The following is a 27,632-nucleotide window of genomic DNA, read 5'->3' as shown; positions in this document are numbered from 1 at the left end:
TTTACATGCAGTGTGTGGTCCTTGATAGAACAAACCAGATGTAAAAGACCTTTTGTGGAAAAATGGAGAAAACAAAACACAGAATGGGCATAGGTGATATTTGGGAATGGCCAATTTTATCAGATGTGATATTATGGTGACTTTAGGAAAATGTCTTTAGCTTTTAGTACTAAAATACAAAGACTATAATGACAAAATGTCATGATACATCATCATGTATTTACTTTAAAATACTTAGAAAAAAAAGATGAAGCAAATGTGGCAAAATGTTAAGTTGGTAAATTCTGGTGATGGGTTAATGGATGTTCATTACTATATTCTCTACTTTTTGGTATGCTTGAAATTGCATGATAGAAAGTAAAAAAAAAGGGGAGGGGGCAGCTGGGTGGCTCAGTTGGGTTAAGCATCTGCCTTCGGCTCAGGTCATGATCCTGGGGTCCTGGGATCGAGCCCCGCGTCGGGCTCCCTGCTCAGCGAAGAGCCTGCTTCTCCCTCTCCCTCTGCCCCTCCCCCCTCCTACTCTCTCCCTCTTAAATAAAATCTTTTAAAAGGAAAATGGAGTTCAGACGTGTGCTCTTTTTTTAACCAAGCACATAATTCTTGTTATGCATCAGAGACATAAGAACCAATGAAATGGGGCGCCTGGGTGGCTCAGTTGGTTAAGCGACTGCCTTCGGCTCAGGTCATGATCTTGGAGTCCCGGATCGAGTCCCGCATCGGGCTCCCCGCTCAGCGGGGAGTCTGCTTCTCCCTCTGACCCTCCCCCCTCTCGTATAAATAAATAAAATCTTAAAAAAAAAAAAAGAACCAATGAAATGAAGTCCCTGCCTTGAGGAGCTCAGAGCCCACCTCTAGAGGCGGAGCTATGCGGGTAAAGTAATGGTTAAACAGATCAACACAATGCTTAGGGCCTCGTGAGAAACACAGCCAAGGCAGAGAGTGACTGGGGAAGAGGGGAGGTGGAGGCATCATAGAGGAAGTGATGGAAGAGCAGAAACTGACCAGGTGGCAGTCCAGGAAAGGGCTCAGCAAAGCTGTGTGTGACAGGATGTAGAGAAGGGTGAGTGTGCGTATGTACGCACATGCATGCAGGGGAGGTGGGTAAAGGACTGCACAAGCAGGCTGCGGTGAGATCACAGGACATTTTATGCCTGGGGAGGGACTCTGGAATATGTGCATAGCTATTAAAATTTTTTTAACTGGGTAAATAATATGATCAGGTTTAGTAGAGCCGTGATTCTCGAATGTTAGCATGCATCAGAATCATCTGGTTGACTTCCTAAATACAGAGTGCTGAGCACCACACCTCCCGAGTTTCTGACTCAGTAGATCTAGGATGGGACCTGAGAACTGGCTATCCCTATACTGCTTCAATAGGGATATTTGACAATCACTGTAGTGGAGGATAACTCCGGTAGTAAAAGGGCAGCTGGACTGAAAGGAGACACCGAACAGACCAGACATGAAGCAATTAGAGCAGATCTGGAAAGAGAAGGAGTTTGGGATGGCTGCTCTGCTGGACCCTCTTCTCTAGGAGGGCACCCAGAGGCTCACATCTGCCTCCTGAGCCCTTACCTCCCTAGCAACAGCTCTGACTATATTCAAGGAACGGGTGCTACACTAAATGACCAAACGTTTTTTGTTCTGAGGATTTCAACCTTGAGTATCAGAGACACAGAAAATGGAGGTGGTCGGCAGTAAGTCACCTGAATGGGCTCCTACTACAGAAAAGGTCTCCCAGTTCCTGTCACTGAGGTCTGTCTTCAGGGCTCTCCTGATGCCTGATGGAGGCTTGTTTATTTGGTACATTCTTCAAACCTATGAGCGAGCAGCTATCCCAGTGTCTCTACAATTAAAGTAGGTCGGTTTGTCAGCCCTTGACAACTAGTTTTAGGGACAATGAAAGCATTCATTTAGAGAAATTACTGGTCAAGAATGAGGCAAAGCTATACCCACCCCCACCCTGATGGCAACATAAGTTTAAGAAAAAAAGATCAACAATGTTCAGTAGTCTGGCAGGGAGAGGGGACCATATACCCTTGTATGTGAACACTACCTGTGCAAGCCCAGGAATGTTCATGGTGTGACCAATTAACCTGTAAATAGTGGTAACTTTGGTGGTGATAGTGGGGGAGGGGGAGAGAACTTGTGTTTTGTATAGTTTTGTATTGAGTGTCTTACAAATATGCTTCATTTGTAAAGTTAGAATTTATAAAATCGGATTAAAAAGGAGAAAGGAGGAGAGGTGGTAGAAGTGGTTTCCTATGGAATGCTAGTAGGCCAGAGCAGAACTAACAGAAGACACCCTAGCACAAAGCACTCGACCAGCTCTATTAGAGTTTTCAGTTTCGTTTTTAAAAAAATATTTTGAAGTAACTTTTTTTTTTTTTAAAGATTTTATTTATTTATTTGAGAGAGAGAATGAGAGAGAGAGAGCACACGAGAGGGGGGAGGGTCAGAGGGAGAAGCAGACTCCCTGCCGAGCAGGGAGCCCGATGCGGGTCTCGATCCTGGGACTCCAGGATCATGACCTGAGCCGAAGGCAGTTGCTTAACCAACTGAGCCACCCAGGCGCCCCCGTTGAAGTAACTTCTGATTTATAGAAAAGATGTAGTAAAAAGAATTCCTATATGCCCTTTGCCCAGATTTCGTCCACACGCTTTGTTTTCCTCCCTGAACTGTGTAAGAGTAAGATGAAGCACGATGCCCCTTTACCCTTTACAGTTTGATTTCCCAAAAGCAAAGACCATCTGTTTTCCTGATCCAGGATCTAATCCAAAGTCATACATAGTTTTCAGCTATCATCTCTTTAAGACTCCTGGAGTATCTTCCTCTGTCCTTGTCTTCTGTGACCTTGACATTTTTTAGGAGTACAGGCTATTTTGTAGAATGTCCCTCAATTTGGGTTTATCTGATTTGTTTCTTGATTAGATTCAGGTTATGCATTTTTGGCAGGAATATCACAGAAGAGATGTGTCATTCTCAGTGTACTATATCAGGAGGCACATGATGTCATTTTTGTCCCATTACTAGTGATAACGTTGATCACTTGCCAAGTTTCTCCATTATAAGGTTACTTTTTTTTAATTAATAAAGATCTCATAGGGAGATACTTAAAACTATATAAATATCTCGTTTCTCATTAAGCTTTCACCCATTAATTTAACATCTATTGATTCTTACCTGAAGCAGTCACTACTATTGCAGCTGTCAAATGGTTGATTTGCTAATCCCATCATTTCTTCTATATTTGTTTTCTCTACTCTAAGGAAAAGCTTACCTTTCTGCTCCATTTATTATTTATTCATTCATTTGTTCACTCCTACATCGGTACTGATTCATAGCTTATTTGACTTGATGATCTATATTTACTATTTGTTTTGGTACTCGGACTGTCCCAGGCCTGTATTTACCACGCGCACACACTTCCACATCCGTATCTATTTCTCTACATCTATTTAGATACATTAAAAGCACAAGTTTGTACTGATAGCTCCAATTCCAACCTCACACCCCTGGGTTAATTCTAGTCTTCCCTTTCCATATTTCTAACTCCTCTGCATCATAGATTATCCACTATACATTTATTTATTTGCTCAATCCAGGAATGCACACCAAGTAGTTTCAGAACTACTACAGCAGTAACAACATAAAAACAAACTTGATAACTGAAGTTCAATATTTACAGTTCTTTTTGACTTTTTAGCTTAAAAGTATACAGCCAGGATGTATATTCAAGAATTATTTGGGTTAGTTCTCCCCCACTTTAGTGTGGTTGTATTACTCACCTGAAATACAGTCAGATTCATTCCTTTTGGGTTGTATTCCACTTGGGTCTCTCCCCATCCTTGTCTTTACTTTATGTATTCATAACAGGTAAAACTGTTTTACCACTTAAAAAAGTTAAAGTTGATTCAACAACCCATCCAAAAGCTGAGGACCTAAAATTGTAACACCCCCCCAGCCACCTGTTGTGACTTCCTAAGATACTGAACCTTTAAAAGGAAGCATCTAAATAACCAGATGTTTCTAATCAAATTTATTGTAGTTAATTTTTATTTCATCTTCAACTTCTAATTGAAACATGTTGAAATGTTTATACAAGGGGGAAAGAGTAGGGAAGGGTAAAGATAAATTGGAGCTAAAACTGCTGTAATAAATAACTGCTTTCATAAAGGATCAGTGAAGTTCATGGCTTGAAGCTAGGGGAGGGAGCATTCTCAAGGCTGAGTTGTTCTTGATGCCTGATTTCTCCCGGTAAGTCCCAATGTTTAAGATTATTCCATTTGGTGAATGACATGAAACTACTGGCAAGTAAAAGGCTGCCTCTACCACTCATTCCATGGTCAGTGGACTCTGCTCTCCTCAGGGAGACGGTCACAAGCCACCCAGCAAGCTACCCAGTTCTTTTAGGAAAAAAGGTCATTTCCTATCAGAAATCTCCTAGGCATTTCACACACACCCCTTTCCTATCCAATAATCCAGCAGATCTGATCTGTATTGGATGTACTGGATCAAATGACACTGCCTTTTTTTTTTCTTTTGTCAAAGAAAAGTAATAAAGTAGCAGCCATTTCATAAGATTCAGCTTCATATGCTGAAAGAGTTTCCTGGTTGATTCTAATAAACTTTTTATTGCCCCTTTCTCCATGCCCAACTCCAAATGAAAACCCACTCCTGCTCGAAAGGAATGTGGAGCATCCAGAAAACCCTGCTTAGCCAGGTGTCTACGCTGAAGAGGAGAAATAAATGCCCTTTACGTTATAGGTTTTAACCAATTCATTCAGACTTTCTAATACAGAATAAGAGTAATCTGTCACCAGAAACCATATATACAGTACAATAAAATCTCAGCATATAAAAATCCATTTTCTTTCGTAATAATCTGCTCAGTTCTTCCATAGACTTGAGAATCTTCTAACCTTTACAAATGAAGTCAATGAAACCATCCTGTGTCCGGGAAATAAGAAACCTGAGGAAAGGGCTCAAGTCAAGGTCAAACTTAGTAGTGACCACTCTCTGACCTCCTAATCTAATCTCAGTACCTGGATCTTGTCTTCTCCCCACTCCACACCTTCCTCCTTATCTTGGTTTCTGGTACTAAACCGCAGACCTTTTGAGAGGTGGAGTTCTGATGTGCCTCTTCAGGTTTACCCAAGCAGAGACCCCCAATAAATCTCTAGGGTTACTTCATAACTTGCTGTTATAAACTCCTAAGACTCAGAGCTCCACCAGGTGGTAGGTGATCTACCTGGTGTCCACTGCTGGACTTTATCACACACTGAGCCCAAGTTGTAAGTTTTAATGCTTTTATTTCTCTCTTTAAAGGTAGAGATGATTATACCACAAGGCAGAAGAAATCAGTATGGCGGGACTGGGGCATGGGGCCGGGGGGTGGGGGTGGTGGAGAGGGGGAGCATTGATTTCCTTCTAAATTTTCAAAGATCAAACAGAAAAGTTGAACTAACATTGCTAATTTCTGTAAACAGTGGCACATTAAACAGAATCAATGGGGAAGGAAGAACTCATTAAATTCTTAGGAGTAGCTAAAGAGACTGAAATACTCTGTTGATGGCATCCAGGCATTTATATACTAATTTATTACGATCACAACTTTGGTTGAGTTTTAGTCAACAACTATCCATTTTCTCAGCAACCTCTTAGCTTCTTCCATAAGAAACTTAGTGTTCCAATACCAGTTTCCTCTGCTACAGTTGCCTAGAGCAAGCTGATAAATTGGTTCCCTCCCCTTCTGCTGACTAGAACAAGTTAATAAATAAAAGAGAATGATTCTTATTATCTATATATGTTGTACTCCAAAGATTTCCAGTCACAGTGTGTGGGGGGAAGATGTGGCCAAGAGATTCACAAGCTGGAGGTGGCTTAATTACGCTATACTACATTCAGAAGATTTTTCATCCCACCACAAAAATATATTCAAGTCCTTTCTTGCTAAGTGACCGAATATTAAAATTTATGACCTCAGTTTCTATTTAATGTTGATTTACCTAAAAATTAAAATGTTATTCTTAAAGTTGCTAGAATACCATATGCTATCTTTCATAGCTTTATGAAATATAGTTTACATATCGTAAAATTCACCCTTTTGGGCACAATTCAATGAGTTTTCATATAGTCACTGAGTTGTACAACCATCACCACTATAGAGCTTAGTGCATTTTCACAGCCCTCAAAAGAAACTCTGTACCCATTAGCAGTCTCTCATTCCTCCCTCTCTCCCCTCTTCAACTCACCCCTCCAACCAATAATTTGTTTCCAGGGTCTGTGCCTATTTATTCTGGATACTTCCTATAAATGGAATCATACAATACACGGTGGTCCTTTGTAACTGGCTTCTTTCTTATACTACATGGGAGAACTTCACTGTTTTTTTTTTTATTGCCAAATAATAATCCATTGTACAAATATATTTTGTTTATCCTTTCATCAGCTCACGGACATTGGATTGTTTCCACTTTTTTTGGGAGCTGCTATGAACACTTGTGTACAAGTTTTTGTGCAGACACAACTCTATAGGAGTGGAACTGAACTCTATGTTAACTTTTTTGAACTGTAAAACTGTCTTCCTAAGTGGCTATACCATTTCAATCCCACTACCAATGTATGAGTATCCCAATTTTTCATATCCTCATCAACACTTGTTATTGCCTTTATCTTAGCCATCCTAATAGGTAAGAAGTGGTATCTCATTGTGGTTTTGACTCACATTTCTCTATGCTGTTGTATTTTAAAACAGTTTATGAAGGCCTCCTATTTTCAAAGAGCATTTTGGCTACAGGAAAGGAAATAACCTGGAGACCACAAATCTTTCAACATATAAAAAATGAGGTTCAAGGAATTAACTTTTACCTTCTAGAAGTTAAAAACAAAAGTTAGAAATACAAACGGTTTTCTGAAAATTGATGGACATGTCATTCCTTTCAGAAACTAGGAGGTAAATCCATACTTTAGAGATATTCTGAAGTCTGAAGGGACCACGATTTATTTACAGCTTTCTGAGAATTGTCAGCTTTCTCTTTCACAGGCAGCATAAAATATTCAGATTAGAAACAGACTCTAGGCAAGGTACATGCAAAAGTTTCCCTAGGAGTCTGAAAACAACTTTTACATTCAGTTGGAACCTTAAAATGACTCAAGAGAAGCCAAAAAGAAACATGCATCTGGGTAATCCTTTCTGGTGGAGATGACAATCAGAAACAAGGTGTGGAGGAAAGTTAAAGGAAGAGCTGTGTGTTTAAATATAAACAGAAAAGATGATTGAAAGAAAGGAAATAGGAGCGTGGTGGTGGTGAGGCAGGGGGAGATCAATACTGCAATTTCAAAAATTTCTTCCAACATACCATTTCTGAAAACAAATGAGTAAAAATTGTCTACCATTTATAAAGTGTAAAAGTTTTCTATTACCATTTATAAAATGTAAAAAAAAAAAACAAAACAAACCCCAAGTTATCTGAGTAAAATCACAGAAGCACATTGCTGGTAGAGGTCTGGGTCAGGTTCTCGAACAGTAAGTCGATAAGGCGTACAGGTCGATCTGTATAAAGCATGCAATTCACAGAAGGCTAGGACTTAATTTTTGGGACCACCTAATCTAATACTTTTTAATCATGGGTAGTATTCCTCACTGGCCCTGTCCTCCACCCCTGCCAACTCTTTAGGGATATTTGGAAATGTGTGAGGGTGCTTTGCGGCTGTGTGTGTTACAAGACTTAAGACCATACTGACATCCTGAGGATGTTAAAGTCCCGCTACAAGGGCAGTCTGTTACAGTATCAATACAGTCTCGCCCAGAAGGCCAATAACTTCCTCAGTATAGACGGAGAAATTAAGATCCACAAAAGTAATCCACCTAAATTTACAATTGACTGGGAGAATCCAGAATTCAATTTTTTTTTTTTTTAAAGATTTTATTTTTGCGAGAAGAGAGCAAGCACAAGGTGGGGGGAGGAAAGAGAGGAACAAGCAGGCTCCCTGGGAGCCTGACTTGGGGCTCAATTCCAGGACCCTGGGATCATGACCCAAGCTGAAAGCAGATGCCCAACCGACTGGGCCACCCAGGCGCCCCAGAATTCAATTTTCTGATTCCCGTGACTGCGTGCACGTGTACATTACAGTTCTGTGAAGCTCTTTATCTGACAAAGACTACATTATCTTCTGAAAATAATGGAGGTGTGGTTGTACAGTTTCCACTGTGTTGAAATTTAGGTAGATGTGGGATCCGACAAGGAATGAAGTGAGACGAACCTGTCACATGTAAACCGTATTTCATACTTTCCTTAAATACGGACATCGCTTGTGGAAACATCAGGGTTGTTAACACAACAGCCTGTGGTGTTGGGCCCCTGCCCACCGAGAAACTACCAGGGCAATTACGCCTTGTTCTTTCTTCTAATCCAACTACCTCAAAATCCTTGCTCTGGATTTACCTTAGCATAATCTGATTTACTTACTCATTATCCTCCTTGCCGAAACAGTCATTTGAAAAGAATGTATCCTTCTCTATTGGTAATGTATCTCAATTATACTTGAAGAGACCCCTTTCTAAGGGCTCTCTGTAGGTATATGTAGCCCTTGGATTGAAGTCAAGCCTTGCATCCAGGTATAATTCCTGGCTCCACTGCCTAACAGAATACTCTTCCAAGTGAATATTAGGTTTTTAAGAGGTCACGTGTCCTTGTTTTTAACCCCTTGAATAAAAAAAATCTGTATAATTTTGTTTCTAAACCACATGTTCCATAAAACACAATGAAACTAACCTGCTTTGAAAATTTTAGTGACAAAGGAACACACATCCACACCCAGCCTGGAAGGTCTCCAGAGGTTTATCCTTCATTTTTCGCCTATGTAAGTTCTCCTCTGATAACATTCTGTGACAAGCTCAGTTCTCAGTGTTCTAACAGAATCAGCTTGGCCACAGTAGAGAAACCCATTATCATCATTCACTAGCCATCCTGGGTCTGGAATAAAAGTGTCTTGATAATATTTCCTAGTGACTGGGCCACTTCCTAGAATACAGTTTTTATCCTTGGCTTCACTTTTATTCATGTCAACAAACTACAGCATTCAAGTTCATACCCTCTCACCACCAAGCCATAGTCCTAACGTGAAACCTATAAACTAGTTAGTTAAGAGAGGATTTATGCACCCCAACAACAAAATGAGCGAAACCTTGTTTCTTCCCAAGTCCAGGACTAGAAATGAAACTTGGAGAAGATGGTCCTGGTGGGTCCCCTTCCTCTATGGTGAAGGCAACAAACAAAAAACACTGGTTCTCTGGAAGTATCAGCTAGAGTTATAGTGACCGTTACAAGAGACAACCCAATTCAAGGTCACAACCAATTCTGGATGGAACTTCCTTCCAAATAAGAGGCTTAAACTGTGACAATTAGGAGTGTGTGCTCTGGAATCTGCCTGCATTCAAATCTACCTCCACCGCTGATCCTGGGAATGTTGTTTAACCTTTCTATGCCTCAGTTTCCTCGGCTATAAACTGGAAATGAAAATAGTCCATATCTCACAGAGTTGCTTTTAAGAAAATAGTTCATGTCAATGGTTAAGATTTGGCCTAGGATAAACATTCTTGTGGCCTAGTGCTCATCAGCTAAGGAGCTACCGCTCCTAAACATGGACTACTGAGGATTTCTTCTCTCTTTTGGCTTTTCTGGAAAGGTGCTTCTACCACTTGTAAAAGAGGAGATTCATAACGCTACTGTGGGATTCCCACAACTGGAGAAAGCAGCAGGATTATCTGAACTCTTGTCCAAACTGGTGCTGTGCAGTTTCAAATTATTCTTTTATTCCACCTGGTTTCATTTCCCTCAGCCACTGACCCCCACTTCAGGAAGGTGATGATGCGTGTCCTCCTCCTCTTGCCCATTTCTGTTAGTTCACAAAGTCTGAGTAGCTCTTGGGGGGACTGACTCCTAACTGCAGAGACTGGATCCACTTTCTGGGAGAATTAGGTAGAAGTACTTCAGAGGTATCTGGAGCTCCATTTGACCTGGCCATCCACCCCAGCTAAATTTCTTTCTTTTCTACTAAAGCACACTTTCTGTTAGCCAGCCACCCCCTGTGTACCTAACCATGCCCTAGGAGAATCTGCTTTGTACAGGATGACTATAAAGTCACGACAGGGTCTTTGAAGAAGCTATAAACTCAATCTTAAACACGTCAACAGAATCCGAGTCAAACAGAGTTTATTTTCCAAAGGGCTGAGAGGGCATGATTATTTGAACTTTTGCCACTATGTTCTCAAACTGTCCTAAAAAAGGATGATCGAAAGACCTGGGCCCTCACAGTGTTAGTAAAAGGAGGTCTCCACCTCAAGCACGGACAGTTACCCATTAAAGCAGTATTTTACCGTGACACTTCGAAATGGGTAATATTACATGGAAAGAAACATAAGCCAGAGTGCAGATGGTATTCTTTCATTCAGGAATCCTGACGTTAACATTTTTACTCCAAGGATTTTGAAGGTAAACGGAGGTCAACTGTTCTGGTGGGACAAAGGCATTACTTAGAATCCTTAACACACAAACACCAGATGTGGCTGGTGCTGCCAGCAGTCCGTTCACTGTGTAGTCCTAGGGCCGCCTCCTCTCACATTTTCATTGTTGGGACGACTATACCCACAAGCATAGTCATTAAACAAATGGCATGACCAAAGAAAGCTTGAAAGGAAGCAGATCCTAGCAATATCTTCATTTAGTTACGTTTCTCACCCTAACAAGATCTTGAGGTGGTATCAAAACAAACTTGTGAGTTAAAAAAAAAAGGGGGGGGGGGGGGAGCGCATCTGCCTTCGGCTCAGGTCATGATCCCAGCGTCCTGGGATTGAGCCCCGCATTGGGCTCCCTGCTCAGCAGGGAGTCTGCTTCTCCCTCCCGCAATCCCCCTGCTTGTGTTCCCGCTCTCGTTGTCTGTCAAATAAATAAATAAAATTAAAACAAAACTTGTGATGGTCCACATCCACTTGGAATGGTGGCCAGTGACAATCTAGTCTGATACTTGTTGCTTCCATGGACACCCCAAAACCCTCAGAATTTTAATGGCTAACTTCACTTATTTGGGAAATAAAGAGGTTCTGCCTCAACCTAGTATCTCCCTGTACTTGTCCAGAGCCTTATGGCTGTCGTAGCAAAAATTTTTGAGTGATAAAACATAATGTGTGTCAGTGTAAGTGATTTCTTTTTTTTTTAAAGATTTTATTTATTTGACAGTGAGAGAGGGAACACAAGCTGGCAGAGTGGGAGAGGGAGAAGCAGGCTCCCTTTTGAATAGAGAGCCTGATGCGGGGCTCGATCCCAGGACCCTGGGATCATGACCTGAGCTGAAGGCAGACGCTTAATGACTGAGCCACCCAGGCGCCCCAGTGTAAGTGATTTCTAGGTTATATGGTTTATCTCTGTAAAGCGCAGATCAACGGGCTTAAATCAGTGCGTTTGGCATGAAGGAAAAAAGAAAATAAAACAGAAGAAACCACAACCCTATTCTTAGCCATAGTTTTTATTACTAAACCAGGTCCATTTAGAAAATATACTTCTTTGGTCACATAATATATCTGATGAGAAAGCAAGGGTGTTTATGTGCAAATTTATTATTTTAACTACAAAAAGATTAAATCCCTAATGAGGATTAATTAGGAGCATCACTTTCATAAAGGCCACACATGTGCTCCTACAGCTTATACCAAGTACAAAAACCCAGGTTAAACTGGGAAGGGAGTTTCTAAATATTTACTGATTACATTTCCAATATGTCATTAATAGATGACCATAAAGGTCCTTTAAGATAAAAGGGCTACTGGTTTCAAAGTTGGTATCAGCTTTTCAAGGAAAAGACGAATCATACTAATTACAAACTAATCTTCTAATTATTGAAAAGGAGACCAACCTGCCTCTGTATCTAACACATACTAGGCATAAGCCAGGCAAAATAAGACAAGAGGTGTGTGGGTTTGTATGAAAATACCTTATGAATTCTGAGATATGTTAGATGATTAACACTGTGCAATGTAAGGAGTCTTAGAATGATATAAAACCAAGTATTCTATGTCTATGTAGAAAAGCATATGAAGAGTAAGTCCCACTTGTAAGGTAGGCAGACTAAGAAGATACATTTAACACATTTTTAGGTTCACCTAAAGTGCTTGTTGGATCATTTGAGGTACCATCTTAACTTTCTGTATCTCCTTTAAGGATAATTTTGCAAAGTTTACATTGAGTCTTTATTAATGGCTGATGTAGAAGAAAAAAAGATGAAGGGAGGAGAGAAAAACAAGTGCTGATATTAACAAACTCTACAACTGAAAAAAGGTGCCTTAACTTTCCAAAACCATTGTGGATAAGACTTCCATTTAAAGAACAGACATAACAGCCCACAACAGGCCTCCAAGTATATTTTTACAACAGCCGTTGTTTCTGCTTTCCAGTTTTTGAGCAATGACCACCCCTAAACAGGAACCAGGGGAGTCTCCTACACAGTGTATGCATAACGTATGCATAACCAAGTTTAGGTCATCTTAAAGCCAAATACCAAGAGGAAGGAGAAAATGTATAAGCTTGTTACTGATTTGTAGATAGCACAACAGGATAATGGCAATTCTTTAAGAAGAAAGGCTGTATTACGTTTAAAAATAAGTATTAAAAATACTTTTCAAGTCAACAACTTTATACCCTCAACTTTCCTGAGGACAAAAATGAGTGCCATCTACATCAATAAATTATCTGGTTCTCAAAGTCACTTATTAATGCCACTACAGATAAATCAATCCATGGGTGGGAAAAGTCTGTTCTCTGATGAATACGGTAAAAATACAGAAATAAGGAAAGAGGGTAGCATTTGCTCTGTAAACCTGTTTTTAAAAAACTCTATGAAGCTCCTTCCAAACAAGAGTTTGGGGCTATTGTAAAGAACGTGAACAGGTTAAGTCCAAACTTTGGAAGCTCACTGCAAAGTACTTCCTGTGCTGTAGAGAGCCGAACTAAAGTGAGTCTAAACGGATCTCACCTCTGAGCAACTTAAATCAGCGCTCTGCCTCCATTCTGATGTATCACCTCAAGGCTACTTACTGGTGACCTGACAGGGCTGGGGCTAAACTTCTCCGTGCAAAAAAGGCTTGTTCAAATTAACTAAGGAATCTCACTGGCTGCTAAATAAAATACTTTTATATAGCATTCTAAGATGTGTGTCTTTGGTTTTAAACAGATTCAAATGGAACCTGACACGGACAAAGAAATGTGCGCGATTAGTTTGACAGAAAAGGGAGAGGAGGGGCTGTTTGTTGGGCTCACTATATTTTGAAGGCTCACTATAATTGAAAATTAATAAATATTAAGAACACTTCAACTTTGTTTCCCAAAAAAACTCCAAGAAAGGACTAATGAATCAATTTATCATTAATTACATTATAATATAAATCAATGTTCAGAAGTACTCTGAACCCAGTGGAATATGGAATTCCACAGACATTATTTTAAAATCAGACTGTAGCAAAGTGGGCTTAAGGAATAAAAGCCAGTCCTTTGTGAAGATCATCATCCCAATTACCAGAATTTTTACTATTGAGTGGCCAGTGGCTTTAAAAAATCTCATTTTCTTTGATCCTTATATGCCCTTTGAGATAGGTATTATCAAAAAAATAGTAATGGGAAGAAAACTGCGGTCCAGAGAAGGGCCTTGAATCAGTTAAGCGGCAGAACCTGGATTTGAACCAGGTCAGCTTGACTGACACCTTTATTACACTGTCTTCGTCTAGAAAGCCTCCCAGACATGGTAACTGGTTACCAAGAAGAAACTTTCTCTGTTCTCCTCTCTTAGCCTTAATGTAGAGATTTAGTATCTTTTCACAGGTATTAACACAGAAACAATGTTCTGCACAAACACACAGAACTACCCTAATATATCAAATACACAGTACATATTTAATATTTGTGAATTTCATTTTTAAGATTATTTTAAGGATGTTTTTAGAATTTGGTGAACACGCCCACAGATAAACGAAGAGGACATCGTAAAGTGTTAGAAAAGTCAGCATCTTCCTACCATAGTTACCTAGGACTTTTCTAAACCTAAAAACCTCCATTAGTTTTGTCATTCATTTATTTAGCATTCTAAGATGTGTAAACAGCCTGATTCTCTTTCATAACCTTGTTTGCTTTTTTCATTGAGGTGTATCCATAACCTGTAATCCTGAATAGTTTTTTCTGCCTTCGGTTTAATGTCCATTTGCACATTACATTGGCCTTCTATATGAATACCAAAATTCTATGAAAAAAATTACTGTAATGTAGTGTGAACTCTAATTTTTATTCCTATTTTTGAAAGTATAGAAACACTTTCATACCTTGCCTGTTTATGCTCCTTTATTAATAAACTAACCTTCTGCTTGAGAACATGAAGTGAATTCCATTCCATTTAAATTTATTTTCATTTCCCATAATATGTTTCCAAATTTACTTTTTAAGTCCTGTGTTATTTATTCATCCATTTACTTTTTGAGTGATGTCTTATGTTTGGCAAACAAAGGACAAAATGGATTAAAGCGATTCAAAATAAAAGAGAACCACTGGTTACCAGTTTACACTAGGAATTTTCTACCCAACTATATTCTCGAGGGGAATTACTCAGATCTTTTAATCTTAAAACATTCATCTTTAAAATTAACTTGCCCCACAATGGCTAGGAAAAAAAAAAAACTCAGAACCTTTTATTCAATGTCCAGGTTACTCAAGGTACCACTTAATTTTTCAATAATTCTCTATTGAAACTTACATTTTTAGAAATTTTAGTCCTCAAAATATGCTTCCTGGTTTTTCTATAAATATTAGCCTTCTCAGACAGTATTATTTTTAAGATTTTAGTCAGTATAATCACGTTCATTAGAACTGTTTTATTTCTGGGGCACCTGGGTGGCTCAGTGGGTTAAGTGTCTGACTCTTGGTATCAGGCCACGATCTCAGGGTTGTGAGATGGAGCCACCCCTGCCCACTGCCACCACTGGGCTCTGTGCTAGGCGTGGAACCTGCTTAACATTCTCTCCCTCTGACCCCGCTGCTTGTGCGGAAGCATGCGTTCTCTCCCCCTCTCAAAGAAAACCACCAAAAACTGTTTTCTTATTCCTAATCCCATATTTACATTGCAGATATATGTATCTTCATATTTCAGAAGGATTTACTCTATTTCTTCTCCCCTACTTATTTTTATGTATATAAAAATCCTTGACTATTGTGGTTCTGTAACTTCAAAGTTTTTAATGTTTCTATGTAATAATTATTAAATATCCATTAAAAATGGCATGAAAAATTTACACTATGTATAAAGAAAGAAAACACCTCAAATTGTATGTACTTGTAAGGAAGTAAGAACACAATCACTGACAAAGGTCTTGTCAAAACACCTATTCCAGGGGCGCCTGGGTGGCTCAGTTGTTAAGCGTCTCACATCATGGTCCCAGGGTCCTGGGATCGAGCCCCGCATTGGGCTCCCTGCTCAGCAGGAAGTCTGCTTCTCCCTCTCCCGCTCCCACTCCCCCTGCTTGTGTTCCCTCTGTCAAATAAATAAATAAAATCTTTAGAAAAACAAAACAAAAACAAAAAAACCCCACCCTATCCCATTTTGAGGGGGTCAAGTCCCATTCCTACTCCCCAAGTGTATAAAATGTTCTAAAGCATTCCAGTTACAGAGTAAGACAAAAGCTTTGTGGACCAAAAGTTAAAATCTGTGTAGTGTAGATTATTATCAGAAACACAAAGCCAGTGTGGAAGGGGGCTCTGTAACCCCTAGTCATTAGGATGGTATGATCATTCACTAAAAAAAATAAAAGTGATTTTACAATAAAGAGTGATTTAAGGGGCCAAAATGTGCTGCACTGCAGAACAATCAGCAATGTGAATGGCCTAGAGAGTGTTCATTCTAAAACTGCCCTGGCTTCTTAGCAAAAAGAGTCCTAGCAAATAACTCATTCTTTGCACTTCCGTGTTCCACAAACACTAACTATATTTTCTACTTACATTTACAATAGAGGCAAATAGATTCTCAGCATTTCTGAAACACCTGAAGAACCATGGAGAAAGGTCAAGGTCAATACAAGATAGCATTTTTAAAAGGGAGTTTAAGTAAGTTAGATCCTCAACCTCAAAAAAGGCCGCCAGGCAGTCTGAGGGCTGTTTCACAAAGCCATGTAATATCCAATGAACTTGAGGTTTCCACATATACTTACTGGAGTAAACCAGTTTATCTGTGAGAATCTGTGGCTCTTCTTGCTTCTTTCCTTGGGGAAAGGATAATGCTAATATTTCTGACTACTTTTCTTTCTTTAAACTTCCTTAGGATTTCTTTTAGTAGCACTGTGTTTTCCAGTTTCTTATTGTGAATGCTTAGTAGATTTAAATAACCTATTTTTCATGGTGCCTGGGTGGCTCAGTTGGGTTAAGCCTCTGCCTTTAGCTCAGGTCATGACTTCAGGGTCCTGGGATCGAGCCCCACGTCCGGAGCCCGCTTCTTCCTCTCCTCCCTGCTTTGTGCTCTATCTCTGTCTCTCTCTCAAATAAATAAAGTCTTTAAAAATAAATAAATAAACCCACTTTTCTTCAAGCAAAGACTCTAATTAGAAATTTAACAAATTCCTCACATTCATCTTCATTAGTTGTTTTTCAGAACAACTTTTAAATTATATGCTGTACCGTCCCAGGGAGGTTATAGAACCATCCAAAAATGCAGGACCATCATAAAGAAAAGCACAGAAGAACAATCTGACAGACTCTAGAACTTATTAAACAATCCTACACTGGGCATTTATTATTTTTATTTTTTTAATATTGTATTTGAGTTATGAGTCACTTTTGGTGGTGTAACTTTTGTGGACGCCTATTTCAAATTTCATTGAGGGGGCTAGCTGGACTGAGCTGTTTGTCAAGACCCAAGAATGTAGTCATGGAGAAAAAGAAGAGAGTCCAATACCCTGCATCATGGCAGCTCTATACTGACTGGCACAGGCATGGTCCCTTAGCCCAGTGACGTCAAACGGCTGCTTGAGAACTTTGCAAGTCAAGAGTAAGCAGTTAGAAACAGATTTAACAGATAAACATTAGATTGGACTCATGATCTCATCTGGCAGCCTTGCATATTTCCCATCCAAAAGTCCCAGCTGGGATCACACTAATTGGGCCTCTTCAACCACATTGAGCAACAGGCGAAGAGAAATTTAGGGAGAAAATTTTAAAACTGATAAGAAACATATTGACATAGTGCCTGGTGAGGGGGAGCTGAAATAGGCCATCTGGATGCTTGTGTTTGTGAAAACTTTTGTTTAGTGGAAATAATTCACCTAACTCACAAGCTGTACAAATATGAAGATCAAAAGTCCTAACTTGCACAACCTGTCAGGAAAACCTGTGATACAGGAAACAGAGACTGTTGTCCTTACTTCTGTCAAACCAAAGCCAAAATGTCTTTGTGTGGTCACTGCCTATCTTGACTGCCCTGGTGTCCCTCTGCAGTCAAATGCTCTACCCCCGCTGGTGTCCCTCTGTACTCAAAGGGTCTGTACCAGTACTTTACGGCCACATCTTTTGACTAAGAAAGTATACTCGTGGTAGAGGTTCACATTTAGAACATTTGCAAGTGCTTTTGCTTGGTGATTTCCTTTTAATACCTTTGGAAGTGAATAATACCCCTACCTGTGATGAGGAACCTGGTACAGAACTAACAAATCAATTATGCCATACTGTTTAGTAATTTGACAGTTGGGAGAGTTCAAGATATTCAACAAAATTGACATTATGCACAAGGCTGGAATCATTGTGATATAAATAACCATAGTATTTACTTTAATGCCAGGAATTTATGGGGATGGAAAAGCCGAAGCTTCCCTGATTTGATTGGCTATTTTTAACATGTGACACTATGAAGTACCTTTTCAACATGCTTTCTTACAAATTTTACAGTTTTTCTAAAAATTTTTTATCATACATGCTTCTGAATGGATAAACTTCCTCAGTAAGAATTTAATACCACATATCCTCAATTTCTCTTCATTTTCCACTTATTAAGGCTTCTTTGCATTCGAAGTCTACATGACTGCTCCTTTTCCCCCTTGAAACCAAACTGCTCTTCAATCTCTATTCCAGTCTTTTTAGACCTTGAGAAAATACCTTTCCTTCATGTCTTGCATGTCGTACATAAAAGAATATAAAGCCTAAGTCTTACCTTATTAACCCAATGGTTGGCTTTTTCCCACCCTTACTTATCAGGTAAACTATTTAATGGTAACACAGTTCTAATTAATTAGAATTGCCACCACAAAAAAAGAAGTGTTACTAATCCCTGTTAAAAGAAACATTTTAAGTTATGTGAGATTCCAAGAGAACCCAAATCTACTACTGCAATCAGTCCAAGAGTATTTATCAAGAACCCAATGATCACGTCATACCTACTAGGATGATCATAGTTTAAAAAACAAAACAAGTATTGGTGAGGATATGGAGAATTTGGAACCTATATACATTATTAGTGGGAATGTAAAATGGCACAGCTACTATGGAAATGTTTGGAAGTTCCTCAAAAAGCTAAAGATAAAATTACCATATGACTCAGCAGTCCTGCTCCTAGGTATATACCCCAGAGTAACTGAAAACAGGAACTCAAACAGAAACTTGTACACCAATGTTCACTGAAGCATTATTCACAAGAGCAAAAAGGTGGAAATAACCCAAGTGTCCATCAACAGATGAATGGATAAACAAAAGGTGGGAGAGCCATATAATGGAGTATGAGTCAAGAAAGTGATACGTGCTACAACATGGATGAATCTTGAAAACATTACACTAAGGGAAGAAGTCAGACACAAAAGGACAAATATTTCAATATCCAAAATAGGTGAACAGACTGAAAATAGATTAGAGGTTACCAGGGGCTAAAAATAAAGAAGAAGTTGGGAAGTACTGATTAGTGGTTACAGAGTTTGTTTGGGATGATGAAAAATTTTTGGAAATACAGAGTGGTGATGGTTGCACAACATGGTGAATGTAATTCATGCCAATGAATTGTGCACTTAAAAAGCATTAAAATGGCAAATTTTTTAATAATTTAAAAAATAATATACCAAAAACCATTGAATTGCACACTTTAAATGGGTTATATGGTATGTGAGTTGTAACTCAAACTTTTAAAAAGAATCCAATGGACTAGGGGTTGCAATGATAATTGGAGATCATTTACATCAAATAGTCCAATTTGAGAGTAAAGCAAATTACTGTGCTCATCCAGGCAATGTTTAGTTGTGAAGGCAATTTGTAGTGATGTACACTGTTTGATTACATCAGACTTCTTTAATTCTGATATAATAATTTACAATAGAGTCTATGATAAAACCTAGCCCAATAACAACTATTTAAAATTAGAGGAAGAGAGATAACAAAATGGCACATATACTCCAGAGTCCACACACAACCTTTTAAAGTACAGTTGACGCTTGAACACCATGGGTTTGAACTATGGGGGCCAACTTACATGCAGATTTGTTTTTATAAATACAGCACAGTACTGTAAATGTATTTTCCCTAAAGATTTTAACATTTCTTTTCTCTAGCTTACTTTATTGTAAAAATACAATATACAATATATACATCACATAAAATATGTGTTGACTATATTATCAATAAAGCTTCTGGTCAATAGTAGGCTATTAAGTTTGGAGGAGTCAAAAGTGTGTGTGTCTAAGTGTGTGTGTTTTGTTGCTACTCAGGAAGTGGTTAGCACCCTTGATCTCTGTGACGTTAAAGGGTCAACTGTACTTTAGATGAGTGATTCCCAAACACGTTAAGACAATGCCTGTTACGGAAACTTACACAAGCAAGGACTACGACAAGCCTGTTGATCTGAAGTATTAACTACAAATCACTCTTATTTATTAAAACAAGGTTTTAAGTAGGCAACAGTGGCAATATTGGGGTCTTCACAGTTGGTAGGAAGCCAGGGATGGCTCATTCTCACTTCTGCTCTGGGTCTTTATCCTTATACTTACTCTATTTCCTGTGTCTTTAAAATCTCCACAAGTTTTTACCAAACCAGGCTAACTCTCAGTATCACTCACCATATCTGATTTACATTCCAAAATTATAAACAAAGCCTAAAAATAATGGATACTTTGGATTATTAACACCCCCTTTCATTAGCATGGAAAACAGAAAACTGCCAGTATGGAAATTACAAATGTGTATGAAGGGTGAAGGATAGGTCAGATATTTTGTTGTCAGGTTAAAGAATGGATGGGGTTTCTAATCATATGGATTAATGGGACCATAGATAACCTGAAGGGAAGTCTGGGTTTGGGTTATTTTTAGCTTAATTTGGGAGTTTTTGCTGTAAAAACAAAATATACTGTATTGAGAAGATTTGAGTAACCTTCTGATAAAAGTTCAATGTTACCACTTAATTCAATCTGAGCATGTTTTTCCATAAAATTATCAAATTGACTGACGCATAATCTAAAGATGGAAGAAAACAGATTTAAAAAATCAGTCATTTGGGAAAAGACTAATTATTAATACTAATAACTGAACCAGACAGTAACCAAGACCGAGAAATAAAAACAAGAGGCATGGAGAAGTGGTTCCATGACACTGTGGGAAGTATTCTATATAGAGGCACTTACTGGACTGCGGCTTTAGTTTCTCAATAGTGGAATAAAACAAAACATTACAACATGGAACTTTTCCCCAAAGGAATGTGAGGAAAAGTTTTTAAAAGAAGCCTGGACGAATGACATGAGAGGAGAAAATTTTGTAATGGCTATGAGCATCGTATGTTTTTAATTCACCAATTAGAAAGATGACCTGAAAAGAGAGTAATATGTTGGATCATAGAGAAAATTTGTCAGCTTCATGATTAAGTACGTTATCCCGAATGGGTCCATTTTCTCTGTAGAGAAAAGAAACCCCGCTCCGTTGTCACATACACCAAACTTTATCATGCCCATCTGTCCTGGACAATACGTCGTCTGTCACTGCCACCAGGAAAAATGCAGCAGCACTGCATGGACCAAGCAAGCAGCAAGATGTTGTATACAGGACTAAGATGCAAAAAGGCTTGCTTCTAGTTGTAGCTTTAAATCTATGCTTCCTGACTGAGTGAGCCATCCATCCTTTCAAGGTCTCTATTCCCAGAACAACAGGACGGTTTCTGAGGTACAAAGACCTCTAATACCTTATATATAAAAGTAAAAAATGTCAAGAAAGAAATCAACCATGAGCTCAATAAATGCCCTGCATTCACAAGTCAGTCTCTGAGCAGAAGCAAGCTCAGGTTCAATAATTCACAAATATTAAGAGTTACCCTTAGATCCACAGAACAGTATTTAAACAGTTTCGCTTGGAGTTCTTCCCAAGTTATTAATACATGAGCAACAAAAGAACATTAATGAATAAGGGGGAAGATGCTGCTAAAGGAAGGTTCACTGCCAATGAAAAAGAAGGAAGAGCTGAACCTAAAACCAGGTATCAGGACACGAAAGCACAATGATCTGGGGCCAGTTGGCCTAGGGATGGACTTAAACACCTCTACTGTTATGGTACAATAGGGGGCTCAAAACATGATTACTGGTAACGATAGAACCCTTGGACACCAAGAAAAATTGAAACTGTTTGCTATACCCCTGCTTACTGAGGCAAGGAAACACGGTTTATGACTATGACCATTTAAGCAGTTTAAAAACAAACCTCTGTAAAACAAAAACACAAATCCTAGCCCATAAGGGAAAGTTGCCTTTGTCAGATGAGAGAAGTCACTATAAAAGCCTAGTGTTCCTCAGACAGTCAAGGCAGGCCGAAGAGAGTCCACTCTGTAAACAAGCTTCAACTGTTGTTACTTCCTTTAGAAGAACAATGAAAAGAGCCTGGTGAAAACTTCACCTAACTTTGAAGGACCCAGAACAGTTCTGCAGTTAGAAACATGCTACCTGGTAAGAATGAAAGAAAACCACTATCTAAATAAAAGCCTAGTTTTATTGAGAAGCTTAAAATTTGGTTATACTGAGAAAATTCTGGCTCTATGTAGTGATAAAATCAAAACAATTTCTATATCAAAATATTCAATCACATACTGTGCTTCAGTGTGTACCACCTGGTACACAATAAATACTTGGTTGATATTTTGTTCTGTGGGAGACAAAGAGGGTAAGGAAGCAGTCTTTCTGACCGGAAGGTTATTTACCCAAATCCAGGCAAATGCTGAGCTCTTTGGAGCTCCTGGATTCCAAAGACATTCATGAAAAACCAACAATAAGCAGCAAGCCATTTCTTCTGAGACAGTATACGTTTTTTTCAAAGCCTAAAAACCTTTCAAGACTGTGTCACAATGACCATTATGCTGAGTAAACAGACCCCTCTGGAGGCCCCTTCCCTTGGGCCTCCAAGTCTCCAGGATACCAGGTCTCTCCTAGAGCCCTCTCTCAGCATGGTCTGCCTTAGCATCCAGGGGCTCAAAAGGAGCGGCTGTGAGGGGCACCTGTAGATTCCATAGCAACACAAGGGCCATGACACTCAGATTGCACCAGTCAAGTGGCCACTTGCCTCTTAAAAAGCATCCTAAACTCTTTTGGTCGCTTTCATCAACCCTTATTCATGGCCACTTAGGCCGACTGCCTGGAGCAGGATGGAGCCAGACTTTTCACTATCACTCTTCACCTCAGAATCAGCCCGCAGCCTCTGGAACTCCTATTCTGCTTCCTTTCACCTTCTCTCAGCTTGGTTCCCCTTAAATTGTTTTGTTTTTCAGCACTCTAAAGGGGAAAAATATTTTCTAAAATGAAGCTGGCAAAAGCTTCAAAACATATGGCAGACAAGATGCCTACAAACCAAACACAGGTATCTCCACTCAATTATAGGTGACAACCATTTATTATAGCACAATGCAGAATGTCTTTGGGGAAAACAATGAGAATAAAGACTGTAACCTTAAGAAAAAAAAAGAAACCACACACAAACCCACATACCTAAAATGGAAGCCTCATGAGATGAGGAAAGCCAAGTTTTCATCTACTCTTGGGTTAGGCTTAATCTTTGAGAGTATAATGATGGCCAAACTAAGCTGCACATTACCATGGGGAGTGACCGGGTTAAATTAGAATAAGACACTGCCAGGTATTTTGAGCATTACAGTAAAAGCTGGAGAAGAGCAAAGCATTATTCAGTAGTTTGCACATCTGACCACAATTCAAGGAAAAAATCTCTTTAGATGGCTGATTAAATGAATGAATCCCTCCTATTAGAATGAGCAGTCATATTCCCTCTAGTGATTTCCTGTCCAAAGACGTTCTATTGCCTCCCACCACCTCACAAGGAAACACCAATGATTACATCATTACTACTTACATTCAAAGCATTCTTTGCAGCTTCTGCTTCTGAGCGACTGTCAAAACTGACAAAACCTACGGGCTGAGGAAAGAAAAAAATATGAAGAAAAAACAAATCAGGAGATATCTATTTTTCTGGGTCAAAGGTGATGTCAAACCGAAGAGCTAAGATAAAGAAATGACCACAGGCAATGGGTAGAAATAAGAAAGCCAGTTCAAAAGAATCATGACGCAGTGGCTTAGCCAAATTTCTAACATGAATCAAAAGGGATTGTGAGGGTGGTTCTTCAAGGGCACAGCTGGGGATTTAGAGAATCATAAAAAAAAAAAAAAAAATCTAGAAGGGGTTGGAAGGTGAGCAGCAGTGAACAAGAGAATAGAGGAAAACTTGGGTCAAAAGGCTCTACTTTCCTAAATCAAATTCACTGTACCTCAGTTTCTTCATCTTTTAAAATGGAAAGAGAACCGAATCACCTTTTGGTACACTGTAAGTGCAAGGAATACAATGACACAATGATAAAAGCCCTGTACTCTCACTGCATGATCAAAATTATAAAATGAACATTTCCATCTCAAATCCCAAGGGATACCTTTAAAAAGTCCTGTGTTTAACTAGGTGTAAACCAAATTGTTCCAATTCAACAGAGAGGGGTGATAATCCCTGTGGACTCAATCTTTTAGTCCAGAAAGATGCTTGCAACATAGTTTATTCCTGATGAATCAAAGAATACCTTACTGAGAGATGAAAAGCGACTGAGAGGTGAGCATGCTGGATATTCAGCATTTTTTGGGGGGGGGGAAACATACAGCCAAAAATTTTAAGAAACTTATAGAAACTATCAAGGTCATCGATTACCATTCTCCATTCTGCACCTTCTGTGCTCCACCCTAGACTTGGGACTCTGCCTGTGATTAGAAGTTTCAAACACAGCATGATTCTTCACCAAGAGATACTTACACTGAGTGTGAAAGTTTGCCTGTTTAACCTTATTTTTTTTAAAAAAAAGGAAGAACTGGGAATAAAAGTGGGTTTGGAGGATTTCTTTTGAATATACAGACCAATCCCAATATAATCATGCTGGATGCATTATGTTTGCCATTTGCCTTCCTCAGGGATATAATTGTCAATCATTTTCCTGTGCTAATTCCTAACTAATCTCACAATTTTAAATCAACAACAAAAATTAAATCCTAATGAGAATTATAAAGGAGAATGCTGAGACCCAGTAACATTCTTGAAGAAAGTCAATTCAAATTTATTGTGGAGGTCATCATTTTGTATGCAAGTTTGAAATTCTTACCTGCTTAGATGTGAGCTTTATAAGAGAACCCTCGTAGCCCTGAAAATTAAGAACCAAATTTAGACGAAAAAAATTACTAGGAAAAAAAAAAAAGCAACTGTAATAGCAACTTGCTCAAGTAAAAATGAGTCCGTTATGACTACTGACTAACTCTTCTTATAAATGCCTCAAGGTAACTGAGAAAGCAGATTTTATAGACGTATGCATATATGTGCCGATGCTTCCATCCTTAAGGCCTAAAACAAATCATACCTTGAAATTTATGCATGTATATCTAGGTTTGTTTTCCTTTTTTTCATGAAATCGTACAATGGTAGGAAAACAGGTTCCTCTCTCAACAGATCTTTCTCATTTTACAGAACTAGGAGAATGAAGGGAGTAAATTTAATAAGATAGGAAGATAAGGGTGAGGACTTGGTCATGTGTTTGCTATAAGATAACATTAAAACATTCAGAATGTCCTACGTAGAACTTACTACTTGAAATTTCAAAACTGCCAGGAAAAGCTACACAGGTAGTGATACTGAATTCTTCTGAGTTATTTTGCTTACTTACTGAAGCAGCTAGTTTTCATGTTGGTACTCTGATTGGGACATACAAAAATTCCCTGTTGGGTTCTTACTTCAGCCCACCCTCAAGGAGGATAGAAACCCCTCCCTTTTCACTCCCTCCCGGCTCCTGAGGATAAGGATAACAAAGTGTGTTTATTTCTGAAAATAATCAATGGCTGGTGGCTTGCACTGATGGATGACACAAGGGGAAAAACACCATTTGACATGATTGACCACTGCACAGATCAGTGCCAAGACAGATTTGCAGACGAGGGTCAGGCTCCAGGGACTTTAATTAAAAAAGGGTTGTTAGGAATGTACCAGGGTCCTGACTCTTGCGTTGGGGTTTCTGGGCAGGATGTTGGGATTGATTCATCCTCCTATCTTCCCAGCAGAGAACTATGTTACCAATTAGCTACTGTAAACATTTTACCTCAAAGACCTTGAGCTCTTCTGGCCAGAGAGGTCATGATTCACAGCCCTGCCTCTTCCTTTTTCAAGGTGCTTTCTGAGAAACCTGGAGGTTTAAACACCCTGAAGGCCTCAGAGGCAAAGGACAAATGGATATTTCACTCAAGTACAACACCACTGGTAGCAATATATTGTGATCTCTAGCCACGAACAGAAAAGTAGTATCACAGACTACTTCAGAACACGGATGGTGGAGTCAGATTGCTTGGGTTTGAATCCTAGCCCTGCCATTTATTATGTGTGAACCTGAGCAAAATTTATTCAGTTGCTCTTAAGTTTCATTTTCCTCATTTGAAAAACAGAGGCCAACCTACTTTAAAGGGTTATGATAAAAATTAAATGGAATAATCCATATGAGGGGTCTGCTGGCTAAATCTCCAGTATTTTGTCCATTAGTAAGATCATTAAAAAGTCCCCATCCTATGAAAGGGACAAATAGTAAAAATGGCAACCCTGCAGAAGATACTCAGGAAATTCTATGAAGCTGATACTCCCCCCAACATCTTTCCTTCCCACTTCCTCTCAGCTGACCTCATGTCTAACCCTTCTGTTTCCCTCTGTATAGTCATCATTGTTACAGTAAGGGGATGGCTATTAGAACAGAGGTAGGTCTACTATTACATGGTGCCTTACTAGCGCATAAGCTAGATTCTTAGCTTTGCTGGCTTTTAACTGGCTGCCCCTTCCACCTTCTTCCTTCCTTTCCTACCCAGTGTTTTCAGCTGTCACACCTTACTGTCCCTCTCCTTGAAAGGCTAGATCCTGTCCCCCAACCTGTCTTGCCTCTGCGGCTAGGGTCCTGCTTCGACAGGATGGATCTTTAATCATTAATCAAGATGGTCTGCCACCTAATCATAAGTGTGCCCCTAGCCAGGCACTGCTGCTACCATGTTCTCAGGACCAGACACAAGCCCTGAATTTATCACGACTTCCAAGTGTTCTCCTTGAGGGCCTAGGCCTCCAGCCCACAATCCACCCAGTTCCAGCTTTCTCTTATTCCCCACAGGTTAGCCTTCAAGACTTCTCCTTGACAGCATGGTTTTTTCAGCTTTTGTCCAATTTTCTGGTAAGTTTTCAATTCTAGCAACATTAACTATCTCAAGTGATTTTTATCTCAATAGTCCCAATGGACAGGCAACTGAATTAAGTACTACACTATGTATCAGCATAACAAGTAACTCCTTAAAACTTCGTCTTACTTTGTTTGAAATTTGGGACATTTTTCCACAGAAAAAGTAATGGTGGTTAGGTCCTTAGTCTAGTTCATGAAAGGGTAATTAACTTATGTATCCGAAGAATAGTATTAACAATATTTCAACTAGTAAGAAACCTTGTAGGAATAAGCCTTGACTTATTTCACTGGAAATATAAGTAACAGTAATTGATAGTATTTTTGGTGAGCTGTACTCAGAAGAATACTCCCGGGCCCCTGGATGGCTCAGTTGGTTAAACAACTGCCTTCGGCTCGGGTCATGATCCCAGGGTCCTGGGATCGAGTCCCACATCGGGCTCCCGGCTCAGTAGGAAGCCTGCTTCTCCCTCTCCCACTCCCCCTGCTTGTGTTCCTGTTCTCGCTGTCTCTGTCAAATAAATAAATAAAATCTTAAAAAAAAAAAGAAGAATACTCCCAATTGGCAAACGATAAACAGGGAGAACACTAAAACTGTTCTAAACAGAGCCAGATGCATGTCCCCGTTATTAGTAAAGAAAGAGACTTATCTAGATTAGCTATTGGGGAGGACAAAAGGCAACTTCAGTCTTTCCTGAGACCGCACACTGGAACTGAGTTGTTAAATCTCCTTTACTAACTACGCTTTTTAAAAAAAGGTTACTTTATAAGATGCTTTCTCAAACATGTTTCTTCCTGCAAAAAGCCCACATGAAGCTTATTTATACACACACTTTTTGTCTCCTTTTATAATTTCTGAAAAAGAAAAG

The 27,632-nt window shown here is 39.2% G+C and overlaps 1 protein-coding gene across 4 annotated transcripts in view; it reads right to left on the bottom strand.

Moving 5' to 3' along the window:
* The window catches only part of RBPMS (RNA binding protein, mRNA processing factor), a 171,027-nt gene that overhangs the window by 70,922 nt on the left and 72,473 nt on the right, over nt 1-27,632 (bottom strand). For all 4 annotated transcript variants that reach the window (XM_021694105.2, XM_021694104.1, XM_044912829.1 and 1 more), the window contains exons 3-4: nt 24,673-24,711; nt 23,391-23,453 (exon numbers count right to left, since the gene is read on the bottom strand). In XM_021694105.2, the coding sequence (XP_021549780.1) occupies nt 23,391-23,453; nt 24,673-24,711 (102 nt within the window). The remainder of the gene's footprint in view (nt 1-23,390; nt 23,454-24,672; nt 24,712-27,632) is intronic.

The sequence above is a fragment of the Neomonachus schauinslandi genome, chromosome 2 (genome assembly GCF_002201575.2).
Source record: "Neomonachus schauinslandi chromosome 2, ASM220157v2, whole genome shotgun sequence".
NCBI classification, from domain to species: domain Eukaryota; kingdom Metazoa; phylum Chordata; class Mammalia; order Carnivora; family Phocidae; genus Neomonachus; species Neomonachus schauinslandi.
The sequence above is the reverse complement of the archived record's forward strand: the minus strand, read 5'-3'. Positions and strand labels throughout refer to the sequence as shown.